The sequence below is a fragment of the Excalfactoria chinensis genome, chromosome 11 (genome assembly GCF_039878825.1).
Source record: "Excalfactoria chinensis isolate bCotChi1 chromosome 11, bCotChi1.hap2, whole genome shotgun sequence".
Classification (NCBI taxonomy): Eukaryota; Metazoa; Chordata; class Aves; order Galliformes; family Phasianidae; genus Excalfactoria; species Excalfactoria chinensis.
The window spans coordinates 18,232,496-18,247,525 of NC_092835.1; the positions used below are offsets into that span (position 1 = coordinate 18,232,496).

General features: G+C 46.0%; 1 protein-coding gene across 1 annotated transcript in view; it reads right to left on the reverse strand.

The window, feature by feature from the left end:
• The window catches only part of NECAB2 (N-terminal EF-hand calcium binding protein 2), a 50,563-nt gene extending 38,534 nt beyond the window's left edge, over nt 1–12,029 (reverse strand). Inside the window, exons 1-2 of the mRNA XM_072346649.1 lie at nt 11,783–12,029; nt 5,723–5,747 (exon numbers count right to left, since the gene is read on the reverse strand). Of these exons, the coding sequence (XP_072202750.1) occupies nt 5,723–5,747; nt 11,783–11,977 (220 nt within the window). The 5' untranslated portion in view covers nt 11,978–12,029. The remainder of the gene's footprint in view (nt 1–5,722; nt 5,748–11,782) is intronic.
• Nucleotides 12,030–15,030: the final 3,001 nt, after the last annotated feature.

A 15,030-nucleotide genomic window follows, 5' to 3' on the forward strand; every position in this document is an offset into this window, starting at 1 on the left:
AGACACATTTGCTATGCAGTATCCAATTAAATTTCTCAACTTTGACTCCAGGAAAAAATTAAATAAATTATTTTGAAAGTCCCCCTGACTAACTGAGCAGCTTTTCAAAGCCTCCTTTGGAAACCATGATCCCTTATCCCCAGCCTTCACAACCTGTAACACAGCCATTAAATCGTAGAACAGTTTGCTTCTTTTCAGCCTGAGGTATATAATGATGGTAACAGAAGAAAGCCCACATCTCCCAGCACGGGGAGAGAAGGAAATAAAGATCATTATCATTGGGTTTCAAACTTTAATTGGTATGCTTGAAAGCAGACTGGATCAACTAGCCCAAAATAGGCCAGGCAAGAAGCAGTAACCCCTGCTCTGTGTCCTCAAATGCCTTTGACCCAAGTGCTGCTGCTTGTCTCTCCATGTGTTAAAGGCATTGAAAGAGGCTAGGTTGATGGTTGGGCACTGATAGATTGCTCCCAACCCAAAAGCCAGGCCAGACCCCTGTCCCCATTTTACAGGTGTGCTTAGGATGTGTCTGGGGAACTGGGCTTCATTCATAAGGTTTATTCCTTAAAAGATGTGCTCAGTGGGTAAAATTTCAGGAGAAGCCACTACCAGATTCTCTTAGCAATCCCCCATTAGGCCTGCCTGGGAATTAGCAGCAAGCATCCACTGCTCTCAGCTGATTCATAACTTGAGTAATGAGGATGGGCACTCTGCATGGCACCAATTAGGCACTCAGGCTATGAGGTATTAACTGAAGTGTCAACAAAACAGCTGCCTGGAAGGCCAGGAGCTCTGCTTAAATAGAGCAACATTTGCTTCACAAGCTTTCATGGTACTTTCTATTTTCATCTTGGCAGGGATAAGCTTTAGGAGCAGGTCAGGAGTAACAATTTTAGGAAGTGATGGGCTGTAAAATTTTGCTCTGCAGAAATAGGCAGGAAATGAACAGTTCAGTTGTAGAAATTAATCCCATATGCTGACCATACCAGTGGCTTGAGCTCATGGGAGAGTTTCTGGGCTGCATCCGACCTTGCACCAAACAAACCACAAATGGGTCCTGGTAAAAGCTGGACTGCTGTGTGTCAGCCCACAGAGCAGGGAGATATAGCGCTTAATGTAGCCTGTAGTCCTGACCCTAAGCACCCAGTGTAACATCTGTCCTTTTGGTAGAATGAAGGTGGTCCGGCTGAGTAAGCATAAAAAAATTTGGTTCTAACGTACATCTGCTAATGATGAGAGAAACAAGTCATAAAATTATCTCAGCTCTTTACTGCTGCAACACGGTGGGCACTAAATATCCTCATACCTGTGCTGAAAGAAAAAAGCATCCCTGGAAGGACTTGGTGGCACAAACATTGAGAAGGTATCATCACCAGGCTGGTCAATGTCAGAAATTAAACCCTGATTCAGTACACCAATTTCAAGGGTTCACAGGGTGGGCACAGGACACATCTAATGACAGCTTGCAGGGAAGGCCAGAAAACATCTTTCATAATTTTTGCATTAGCTCAAAATTCATCTGGTTGATAGGTTTGTTTATCACTTTGGGAACAGTGTGTCCTGATTTAAGCAGATGTCATCTCTTCAACACCACGTGTGATGAACTCAGCAAGGACTTGGAAGGATAACTAAATGTACAACAGAGAGAGCTAGGAAACATACAGAAGTCTGAATAACTGCATCATCACTGCATTTTTCCACTTAAATGTGGGTGGCTGCTAATACTGTTTTTTATTATGCAAGAATTATAAATATTCTTACTTAGAACTAATGAATTAATTTGGATGCACCAGCGAGATATGAATACTTCAGCGTTTTCCCTGGGTGTGAGGAGCAGTAGCCAAGGAGCAGGCAATTATCCTGACCTGGAAGCTAAGTGGTTTTTGATGAGTAACTCATTAGGAGGAGGGACCACAATGCTCTGAGAGCTCATAGTAAGAGCACAGATGGCAAAACAGGCACAGAAATGTGGCTGTGGAAGGAAGAGCTGTGTACAATCGGAGGGTTAGGTAGTTTTCTATCCTGATATGTAATATGGGGCATTGCAGCTCTAGCCTGGCATCTTCTTAAGATGTGATCAAAGCAACCAAAGTCAAAGCCATCAGGTCTTCAGTGCTGTATTACTGAGATCCCAGCTGGTCACCACCATTCCAGTTCTGCATAAATGCATTCCCCAAAAGGGTCCTAAGTTCATGGGGAGGATGGGGAGATAAGTACTCCAAGTCCTTTAATAACTGGAAACTGGAAAAATAACTGGAAAATTACTATGCCAAATTACAACTAAACTGCCTTCTAAAAATGTTTCAATAAATTAAGAAGGTAATTAATAATTGATGCCTGCTATTTTTTTTTAACTCCAAACAACTCCAGAAAAACATTTTTCCCCAGAAGTTAGATGCCATAAAAAGAGATAGGTCCATGCAGGGTGAGCAAGCCTCTAAGGGTTCCAGAATAAAGAAAGGACTATGGTACAACTGCACCTGCTGCAGGGCATCAAGAAAACAGTATGGGGTACTTGGCACATGCCATGACAGGGCAGGGGAAATGCAGTGCAGCTCTGGGACCTTCGTCCCATTCTCCTAACCTAGAATCCCTCCTCTAAGGTTACATGATGACATATATCTCTCTGTTCTATGGATCAAGGGGACAGTGCTGGCATGGGGCATTATTGGCACATTAGGAAGCCATCATCAGAGAAGCTGTTGTTGGTTACAGGTGAGAGGAGGAGCTCTAAGAGGAGCTGACACCATCCCGCTGCTGGCTGACAGGGCTCCATGGTCACTCCGGTGTCCAAAGCTGTTTATGTTCCCATTTATAGCACAAATTCACCACACTGGGATATGCTTTATAAGTAAAGGTATTAAAGGCATAAATCTCATTTAAGGAGCTCATAAGTGCCTCTAGCAGATAGCTGTGGGCAACTATTTAAAGAATGGCCCTCCTGGGATGGGAATGGGCATCACTCAGAGGCTCTTAATCAAGGAGCCCTTCCCATCCACCTGCTGCTGCTCTGCTCCAAATCTTTCTTTACAGCTCTGCTACATCCTCAGCAGGCTCTGAACTGAAGGTTGGGTCAACAGAAGTCTGACATCTTCCTCTACGTACAATCAATGAACCTTTTAAATTTTACATTCAGATTTCTTTGTATTTCATCTCTAAGAACAGCTGAAGGTGTTCAAGGGAGCACACACTGAATGGCTTTGTTCCCATCCATGTCTTCAAACACACATCTGAGTACATAGTGGATTGTTTCTTATCACATCTACAACCAAGAGCAGCAGGGCGGAGGTAGCAACCTTACCTGTCACTACAGTGAATTAATGGGGTGATATAGTTGTGTCCTTAGAATGCCATTTATTGTCATTTTCAGCCACACTCGTGATGCCCTTAGCAGGGTCAGTGTCGGAGCCATTTTCAAGACTGTGGTTACAGATAATTATAAAGATAATAGATACAAAACAGGGAAAGATGCCCTTTAGAAAATGACTTGATGATTCATGGCGTCATCTTTACCAAATTACATGCAGAATATCCTCTGAACAGAAATGATTGCACACTCTGAGGAAAAGGTGCTTCCCAAAACTCCTGGAGGCAGGATTTATTTGCTAAAGGTGACACAGCCTGATGTTATTTGCAGCAAAGTGCCCAGTCAGCTCTCTGGCCAGCTGCTCACATTACAGCAGCTAATGGCAGCATCTTGCATTGATAGCATGGTGCTATCAAGATGCCCAGCCAAGGGAGCCCCTGTTGCAGGGACTGGAGATTTTGAGATAGGAGTTCTGTTTCCATTAAGCAACATTTTTATAACTAGTTGTTCAAAATTAGGCTGTTCTGTCAAAATCAAAGCATCTTAATCTGAGTGAATGCTGGGCTATTTATTTTGTAATTGATTAACAGCATTCAGAAGAGAGTAGCAACGTATACAGTAGATAACTGAAATGACAGACAGCTCTGCTTGGTGAGCCCACAGCAAGATGCCTCCATTTTCCTACAATCGACTACTAGGGTCGGAGGGATTACATGGCAGTAGGTGGGTTTATTAGCAGAGAAGGAAAAACACTCCTACACAGGAAAAAAAGATCATTCTGAGTGACTAACAGTCATGTCACTCAAAGCATGTCTGGATGTAGTTGAATTATTCACTGTCAAGTCATAGCCCAGCCCTTTGCCCTTTTCTCAGACCATTTACCAGTTTCTCCAGACATTTCCAATGCATTGATCATATCAAGGTGTGCTACCCAGTCTGTTACTCATATAGATGGTCATAAATGTAGCTGTTATCAATAGGGAAGAGGCTGGGGGCAACTCAAACTGGTCACAGAGCTTCAGTCCCCCCTCTGGGACTGAAGATCAAGGTGTCCTTCAGTGAGCAAGAGCTGCTCCCTTACCTTACCTTAAGTACCTTAGCACATGTAGGCACTGAGTGAAATCACCTGCAGGCAGGAACCTCAGCATGGCAGGAAAAGTATAAACCCCTGTCCACTGCAGGGGAGTTGGTCTGGATGGCCTTCAAGAGTCCCTTCCTACTCAAATGTTTTTATGATAACAAGCTATAGCATCTAGTTCTATTGCACATGAATTAATAATTTATGGTGAGGAGCTTTGGAAGAAAGGAGAGGGAGAAGCTCTGGAAACCCCGTGGCCATGCTCCAGTTACCACACCTGAACTGGTTGTGCTGCGTTCACACACCACACACACACTGCTTTACAGGGCTGGAAGCATCCAAGATTCTGGAAAGAATTCCATATTTAAGAGCTCAAGGCAATAGGGATCTGCACTTTAAACAGGGTACCTCCTTAATCTTATGGTGGAAGGAGTAGCATGGGAACTTGCATATGACAATTTCAACTGGAGACTCAGTCGTGCAGCAAGTTCTGCAGGTGGAAATCAACTCAGCAGCACAGCTGAGCACCCAAGTCTGCTGGGAACAGCAGATGTGCACCAGCAGGACACGGCTCTGCAAAGACCCTTACATGAGGACACCACAGCAACCTGCGCTCAGATTTGTGGTTTTGTTTTGTTTTTATTTTTTATATTTGTAGGGACTGTATGGCAAATATGTCACAGGAGATCCACAATTATTCAATACTTTGTGACCTAGAATCCCCACTTCAGAGCCATGCAGACACTCCTATCTGATGGTCAAAGAGAATCCAGGGGAGCACACTGTGGTGCTGGACAGGTTCATGCTGGATAGCAGGAAAAAATTCTTCTCCCAAAGAGTGGTGATGCAGTGGCACAGCTGCCCGGGGAGTGGTGGGGTCACCATCCCTGGAGGTGTCCCAGAGCTGTGGGGATGTGGCACTGAAGGACATGGGCAGTGGGCATGGTGGGGCTGGGCTGGGGTTGGGCTTGATGGTCTTAGTGGTCTTTTATCTGATGTGTGTGCCCAGTCTGTCCAGAACCAGGCTACAGATATTCACAGTGCACGTTCATTTTGCAAAGCTGTTCCAAGATGATGAAGAATTGGACCTTCATTTATCACTTGACTGAGGTTAACAAAAATATGTATGTTATTTTGAAACTTTAAAAATTGTCCTAGATTTGGTAGGGATTGCTGTGCAGACTTGCACATGAGGATCACATCTGCTCTAAGAATACCTCAGCCAAAGAAATGACAAAACCTTTTCCAGTGCTTAAACACCACCAGTGTCGGTCCCAGTATTTAAACACAGCAGTATTGACAAGAGTTCAGTGACTAAAGGGTGAATCATGACTTACCATTTTTGTCAGCTCTTCTAAAAATCTGGAATTGAAGGAGAGAAAGAAAGACGCATTACTCAGCAGTTTGGTTGTACCCCCCAAACATCCATATATTTCCCCTACCCAGTCCCAAGCCCTGCCCCAGTGCAAAGGGCAAACACTCCCTGGGAAGCATCAGTGTTTTGGCTTTAGAAGTAACCAGTGGGTCTGGTGGTAAGAAGAGTCTCCTAGCACATCGCAGTTAATAGCAGAACTCTAGTTCAAGAGCTGGAATCTTACAGGCTGCTGCCAGGAATGGTTGTTAGCACAGGTTTGGCCATAAATGACTGAAAAATTAAGATGGTCATAAACTGGACAGAAAAAAGGGACACCATTATCATCATCTCTTCACATCTGACCCTATTAATTTGAGCCAAGCAGAGATTTGATGGTTCAAAGGCATTTCCCTGCAGAGGGAATAAACACACCAGCAGGGCAGATCTGCAGCCAGAAAAAGGCAATCTCTTCTTTTCTGGGTCATAAAATCATTACAGGAAAAAAAAAAAAAAAAGAGAGCACACAAGAAACGCAAGACAAATTGCATTGCAGAATATGCTATTTAATGCATACAGTTTAATTAAGCTAGATTAATCATTCTTCTGCTGGAAGTGCTTCCTAGGGCTAAGTCGAAACTGCACTTTCTGGCACACTTGGGCAGAAGCAAGCCCCTTCTGCTTCAGCCACATGGCACAAACAGCCACATCCTAACCTTCAGGAGCCAAAGAAGCCCTACAACGTTTAGAACTTTCCACCACACTTCTTAGGCTGATCATTTCTGAGAACAACCAGAAGTGTGGAGGGAAATCCTACATGTCTGCAGGCATGTACAACTTCATGGAGGATATGGGTTTCAAAGGAGCAGGTACTGTTTTCAATGGGATGGAAGGATAAGTGGGCCAGCGGGACCTCAGGCAGCACCAGGGTTTCTGCACATATCACTCAGCCATGAGCACCATGCTCATAGAAATATCTGTATTCCTGACTTGGACGCCTCATATCCTTGCTTTATTTTACAGGACCAAGATGCTTAGCATTTCTGTCAGTGAGCAAGTTCTTAATTGGACCACCAAAATTTTGCCTAGGAAAACGATAAAACAGGACACCAGAAGAGAAAGCTACTCAAGATATAGCCACCTGTTAGCATGGGCAGACGACACCATGGCATGAATGAGCATCAGGAGGCTGACGGAGATGTGATTTGCTCTGTGATGGCTTGCCAGTGCTGCAAAAAACGTTGCTCCTGCAAGGAATCAGGCTCTACACTAAGTCGCAAAACTAAAGCAAACTGCACCAGCCACTCAGGTGACCCCACTGATGCTATTTTCACAGCTGGTAAAAAGAAATTATCCAGCCCAAAATGTACTGCATTGAGCTTCTCCTCGTCAGCCATGTTACAAAGCCACGAGGGAAACTTCTGAAGCACAAGCTAAATTGCGGAGTGAGGATTCCCACTGCATGGGCCAGATTAACCTGTGTTACAGGATGTATTCTTGAAGTGCATGCAGCTCCCTGCCTGCAGTGTATTTACAATCATTAAGGTTGGAAAGGATTTCTAAGATCATCGTGTCCAACATTCCATCCATCTCCAATACTGCCCATAAACCACAGTCTGTGCCACATCCCCATGGCTCCTGAACATCTCCAGGGGTGGGGACTCTCTCACCTTCCTGGGCAGCTGTGCCACAGCCTGACCACTCTTTTAGAGAAGAAGTTTTTTCTAGTATCCAAATTGAGCCTCCTCTGCTTAAACTTGTGGCCATTACCTCTCATCCTATCTTGCTCCATTTGCCAGGTGGACAGATGCACATCATCGCTATCATATCTTGAGCCAGCAACATCTTTCAAAAGTTCCAATGGCTTTCTCTAAAATGTACTTTTTTTGTGGTGCTCTCAAATAGCTACTTCAATTATTCGACAGAAGAAAGCAATTCAAAACGTTGGTGGTAATAGTAAACTTTAAGTAAAATTGATGGTTTCAAATTTAAACATTCAGCTCAGATTTCTCAGAGCTCTTGGATGAGAAAGAGCTACATTGGAGGCTACTTGAGGGAGGTTTTCCTGGCAATTTCATTAAATTGACACAGTAATTCCCCTAACAAGCCTAGGAATTACTGCAGGGTTTGTAGAGTTTATTATTCTTTCAGCAGGTTAGCATGATGTTGATTTAAAATAGAGTGCAGCTGAGCCAGAACTCTGTGCTCCTGCTGACTTTAGTGCAGAATTGGGGACAACCAAGATCCATCCTCCTGGGTGAGGAGAGCCTGCAGATGAGAGACCGCCATCCAGGGAGACACAAAATCTGGGTGAATCTGCTCACAGTATTCCCTCAACCCTCTGCTGTTCCTCTTCCTTTGTCCTCATTTGGAGCTGAGACAAGACAAGGCTTTATGAACTTCCATAAGGAAATTCCTCTCCAACAAACTCTGTTATTCTGTGGGCCATGAAGCACGTGGCCACTGTTGGCCAAGCCAGGGGCTGCACACCCTCCCAGCAGCTTCACCCCAAAAGGAGACAACAGGGCAGCATGGCTGCTGGTCCTCAGCACTTCCACTCAATGTATTTCCCACTTGTGTGATAAGAGGTGGTACTCACAGTGAGAGGATGAGTAAGAGCAGCCTGTAACTAAGAACTGAAGTACTCCCAGAAAGAGTAACACTTGTCTAGACGCTTCCCACATCTGGGGAGCCAATAATCCCAGGTCTGTATTGCATGTATACTCAGTCACACACAGCAAATACCACAGAATATAATTTTTTCCAACACTCCTCTCCTATTTTCCCTTTTATAAGTCTTGTGATACTTGTGGATTTGCTCTGAACTGGAAACATCACTGTGACCACAGGTAGGTTGTAGGACTACCATGCCAATTTCAACTTCCTTTCAAAAGGGATTTTGTCCTCCTGGCTGCATTCAGAAACTGCCCACAAAGGGTATCTCAAGAGCCCAGGATGAAGATGGAGACCACAATCTGTGGTCTATCTAGTGATGATCTGGAGGAGGGGATTGAGAACATCTTCAGTAATTTTGCAGTTGACACCAAGATGGGGGAAAGTGTTGGTCTGTACGGGTGTAGGAAGGCCCTGGGATCTGGATAGGCTGGATCAATGGGCTAAGGCCAACTGTATGAGCTTTAACAAGGCCAAGTGCCAGGTCCTGCACTTCAGTACAACAACCCCAAACATCACTACAGGGTTGAGACAGCTGGAATGCTGCCCATGGAGGTGATGGCGTCACCATCCCTGGAGGTGTTAAAGACTCATAGAGATGTGGCACTGAGGGACATGGTTAGTGGGTATGGTGGGGGTGGCTAGGGGTTGAACCTGGGGATCTGAGAGATCTTTTCCAACCTTAATGATTCTGTAATTCTATATAAACAGTGACACAATCTTGTCTCAGAAGCTATGGGTAGACTTCATTCATCTCCAGCAGTCTCTATGCTGTCAGTCTGAGTTTGGGGCTCCTGATGACAGGACAGCAGTGTTCAATCTCACAGTGAGATGCAAGCACCGAGATGAACCCCTGGATATTGTGACACCGTGTGAGCACCACTGAGCACAACTCCTGCTCCATTTGCCACCAGCACTCAGTAGCATCTCTCACTCCTGATTTCATTGCTGACAGCTTCAAGAAATGCTGACAACTTAAAAAAACATTATTCAACTTTTACCTAGAAGGACACAAGAAAAATAAAGGAAAATACTGGAGACATCCCTAAGCTAGGATTTATCCCATCAGCAGCCAGGCTGATGGCAGAAGACATCTGCTCCCCTTGGACCTCCTTCCTCAGCCCTTAATTTCACCCCACAACATCCTGATTTTGTTTCTTGGATGCAAAGGGAGCAGGAAAGTTCTCACTGACCCATCAGCACCCTCATGGCCCAGAACAAACACTTTGATGTTGAGTCTAAAGAAATCCAGAACAGATGAGGAAGAAGTGACCAGCATGTCATTAGCATCAGAACCACCTTAAGCAGTTCATAACCAAACCAAGCTTAATCCTCATCTCAACTCATGAGGATGTTATTTAAACACAGAATCTGCCAGGGCTCTTCCTCCATCCCCTGAGGAGCCACAGTGCTTGGAGATGGAACTGTTCTTCCCAAATGCACACACAGCATGGAAGCTGCATGAGCTAACTGGAAATACCTGAGGATTACAGTGGAATCTTTGTTACCTCTGGCTACCTTGTGAAAATTAACCCAAATGCATATTTTCCCAGTTGTTAAAGCTTGCTTTCACAATGTCCTTCAAGAGCCAGTTATGGCAAAGCCTCAACTTAAAATGAAGTTTCTATTGTAGCTGGAGAAAAGGGAGAAGCATGTTCTAAAGGAGGACAACAGAAAAAAAACAAAACACCACAAGCTCTCAAACTTGACATTTCCAGAACCCACTTCTCTTTCCAGCAGGTAAGAAAGGGCTCCAGTCCCATTGTGAAGGGGAAATGGGCTGAGGAGCTTCATGCTCAGCACTGTTCGAGGTCCCAATGGCAGAACCATTCAAAAGCAAAGGGCTCATTTTCTCAGCTCAAAGTAGAATAAAAAATCCACTTAAAGAAAGTGAAGTTGAATAGATAAGGTACCATTTTTGGTTTTTTTTTTTTGGGAACACAACCCTAACTCAAGAATCTGTAGGTATCCAATTAACGTTGCTTCCCCCATTACACTTATGCTCCCCAAAAAAATAAAAAAAGAGAAAAAATTAACACAGAAAATGATAAGGGTATTTCATTTCTCATTTTAAGTTTCTCCAGGCATGACCATCCATCAGCATTCTGCTCTCTCCTCAGCTTTTGGCTGCCCAATAGTCACAGCTGAGTTGGTTCATCCAGGGAACTGGAATGCCTAGCAGCCTATGGTGTTCACATATAGGATGAGTTTCAGACTCACCAACCCGTGCCAGCGCTTACAAATGGTTAGGAAAACACAAGGGCTTGCTTGGAAGATCTCTGGCTGCCTGATGCTGAAGGTGCCAAGAGAACATGAGTTATCCTTCACTACTGCCAGCGCCTCTGGACCTTATTTATGCATTCACTACATTTTATTTTTAAAGCAGGGAGGGAGATAGCAGAGCTGAGGATGCATGTGTTTAATTGCTAGATGCTGCAGCCAGGAAAGCTGTGTAATTACACCATTTGCACGCCAGTTATTTCACCCCATTCTCCTAATCCATTTAAGCACAAATAACCTCACCAGCCCCCTAATCAGGAAGCCTATAAATACTGAGTGGAGGCACAAGGCACATCCTTGTATGTTCCCCCAGACCCTGGTAGGGGAACCCTGGGGACGATGCACCCACAGGCAGACAGTACCATTCTGCAGCCTCGTCAGGTACTGAGGTGCAGGAGCCAGGGTGCGCCACAAAACCTAGGGAGTCCAGGGGACCCTCCTGCAAGCAATTTGTGTGACTTTGGAGTCTTACATCCCCATCAGGTTGAGCTGACGCCAAGTTAAGGACTAAGGATACATTCCCATACCCAGGTGTTGGGGCAGTTTGGGGGCTGCAGGACTTGGGAAAGGGGGTGCAGGACCCAGGAGGTACTCCCTTGCTCAGACAGTCCTGAGATGCAGGAGCCCAGCCAGCCTGGGGGATGAGCAGAAAGGGCATACGTGCTGCATGTGCACCCCCAGCACACTCATGGGGTGCAAGACCCAGGGAATAATTCCAATCCTAAATTGCTCCCAGAGTTCAGGACCCCATATCTAGCCAGAACAGGGGTGCAGAGCCCAGGCAAGTGGATGTGGGGTCTGGGCTGCAACCCTGTGCTTATCGGGTCCGAGAGATGGAGAACCAAGCCGCACCCTATTCCTACCTGCTTCGGGGTGGACAGGGCAGGAGCCGGACTGCACCTATCCGCTGCCAGCCGCGGATGCAGGACCCATGCAAGTAGATACAAGACCGAGAAATAACCCCGATACCAAGCCGGTCGGGGGGTGCGTGATGCAGGAGGACTGCAGGAATCCCCGTGCACTCCCGTAGGCTTGCAGGACCCGCGCTAAGGGAATGCCTGACCCCTAACTGAGGGACCACGGGACCACTCACATCGAGGATGACGGAGGTGCCCTTCCTCTGCGCGGAGGCTCCCGAGCTGAGCAGCTCCCTGTCGGCGACGCCCTTGTCGCTCATCCTGGCCCCGACCCAGCGCAGCAGCCCGTCCAGCCCGCGCAGCGCCGGCGCCGGCTTCCGCAGCAGCCTGTGCACACCGGCCCGGCAGTACCGCGCCGCCTGCTCGCACATCGCTCCGCCCGGCCTCGTGCCGGAGCCCGGTCTCCCCCCTCCTCCTCCTCCTCCTTCTCGCCCTCCTCCTCCGCATCGCGGCCAGGGGCGGGTTCCTGCCTCCTCGCTCTGCCCTGCCCGCAGACTTTGGGGTAGGGGTCCCAGCACACCCCTCAACTCCCTCCCAGAGCAGCTCTTCAGAATTTTTGCTAGGAAACCAAAAATTGGTTCTAATCCCACGGCCCAGAAAGCCAGGGATGTCAGCTGGGGCAACGCAGCATCCGTGACTGCAGAGCTAAGCGTGATGCTCAGCCCAAGATTCCTAATCCCATATCGTTCTGTTTCACAAAGATGTTCACTGCCGGTACACTTGTGTTCATCCATCTTCCTGTGGATATGTCCTGCACAGCTAAGATTATAGAATCGTAGAATAAGAGTCATTAATGTTGGAGAAGACCTCTCAGATCCCCAAGCTCAACTCCAGCCCACCCCCACCGTGCCCACTGCTTGTGTCCCTCAGTGCCACATCCCCACGGCTCTGGGACACCTCCAGGGATGGTGACTCCCCCACACCCTAGGCAGCTGTGCCACTGCATCACTGCTCTTTGGGAGAAAAAATTGTTTCTGATATTCAACCTGAACCTACTCGGGCAGAACTTAAGGCCACCACCTTTCATCCTATAACTGTTACCTGGGAGCAGAGGCTGAACTCCACCCCACCACAACCTCCTTTCAGGGGCTGGAGAGAGCAAGGTGCTTCTGTGCAAGCTCAGACACAGGGATGCACTGGGACAGGGGGCTTGGAACACTCATTGGGGTCTCCAGGGACTCACGGGGACTTGGTGTCAGCCCAGCCCTTGTGAGCACTGCAGTTTGACACTGGGCCCCATGCCTGTTCCCCAGAGAACGGAGAGCAAATTGCTGGCACCACTCAGATCCCCTTCACATCTCCCAGCAAATATAATCCAAGGCATGGCATGCCCTGGCAGGCTCATGCACCAGCTACTGGTGCTGTTCTGTGCATAGTTTTCATGCCCCAAATGACAGCAGCTTTTTCATGTTTTTGCAATCCCTGTATAATATGCAACACTTCTTTCTCCTTTAGGCATCTGTCTGCTAAATGGGTCAGTCAGGCTGTGCTAATCACACGCAGCCTGGCATTGCTGTATGCTCTTTGCTGCATAATTTCATAAGCAAAGTTCTTTAGATAGATATTTCTCTTCTTTTGTACAGATCTTTTCCTGCTAATGTCAAAACCAGCTTTACCTCATTTAAATACTCATTTTTCTTCCTTAATGAATCTAGACTGGAAAAAAAAAAAAAAAAAAAAATCAGCCACTTGAGGTGGAAGCAGCAAATGTTAATTATAAGCTGGGACAGCAAGATGCAGCCTCAGCTCCAGGTGTGGTGCCAGAGGTCTCTAGACTCCTGCCACAGCCAAGGCAGAGCAGAAGGCAGCACCTCTGTGTGCTCTGAGTGCTGCTCTCATGACCCTCTCCACAGCATGGGGGCCTGAGATAATGAAAACCTTCCAGCAAAATGTCAGCTGAGGATTGCTATGCTTGTTAATGGCTGCTGGGACTGATCTGGCTGCTCAGGACTGGGAGGAGCAATCAGCAGCCCCACTAAGAGGGGAATCTAGTAGAGCAGAACTAACACCCTATACAGGTGCAGGAGCACAGTTGGAGCCTGCAGTGCCCTGTTAGTCCCTGCACTGTGCTGTGGTTATTGCAAAGCAACATCAGAACTGTTGTTCTGTGGAAAGGTGAGCCTTTCCCAAATTACACTATGACATAGGCTGGTTTGTTTAGCAATAGGGTTCAGTACATTAATTTAAGGACCAATGTATTAGTTTAGCTAAAGGAACCAGTGAGTGCTAGTTCTAAAACTTTCCATTTCAGTTTTTCTTGTGTGAACAGCCTTGTTTTTCTCAACAATTCTGCTTCACAGAAGCACTGGAGTCATAATGGACGACTTCTATCTTTGCATCCACCAGGTGCATGGTCTTTTTCCTCCAATTTCACATAAACTATTTTGGAAATTGTCATTATGGCCTAACAAGCAATGGAAGTTTGCCAAACTGAGAGAGAACAGATAGAGGTCAGCCAGAAGTCTCTGTGATGAGGCTGATGGTGGAAAAATGGGGAGAAAGTCAGTGGTCATAGGACCACTTAGATGCAGCTGTGCATACACAGAGGGATATTAACATACATTCATGATTTGTCAAGTTTCCTGGTATGTATGGTGAGGAATAAAGGAATGCTGCTTTCTAAGGCCACATTGGAGTTAGAGAGATTTCTGTCCAGATTTTGGATGACAGCTACAAATTACTAAATAAACCCTCATAAAGCACTCAGCTCCCACTTAAATATCACCTCCTGTAACAGGGTCAATGTAACCACGGAGACAGAAAGCAACCAGGTCACCTCAGGAGCTGGGGGAACCCCAAAGAAGGTTTGTTTGAGAATGTCTCAGGCCACCAAAGGCCAGGCTTCTTCAGGTGGGAGCTCAGGTTGTGCCTGAGGCCATTCCTAGGGGCAAACCATATGCATATAGGGAGTATCAGAAGTTGTATAAAGCCTATATAGCAGAAATCATATGGACCGAACTCACTGCCGAATAGAATCCCCACAGCATCCTTATTGTCCAATACATGAAAAAAACACTATTTTGTTTGTATTCCAAATACCTTTTTATATTATATTTTGAAATGCATTGTAATTTTTACTATTTTTAGGTGCAGAGATGGGGGAAATAAAGAGATTTTCAATCAGGAAGGCAAAAAGCCCAGCACTGAGTGCTAGGGAAAGCCTTTCTGAACCTAATTGCCCTTGCATAGAGTTGCAGGCCAATTTTGTAGTTACTGGAAACAAATATTTGATATTATTCTTTCATGCTTAGTACCTACAAAAGCATTCACATAAAGCAGATCAATGCATTTCCCCCTAATACACAATTTAATTCAGAACAATTGAGAATCCCTGAAAAAAGTGAATTTATTTCTGGTAATCTTTCAGTATCACTCTCTGCATCTCGTGCCTGTGTTCCCATACATCACATGGGACAGTACATAG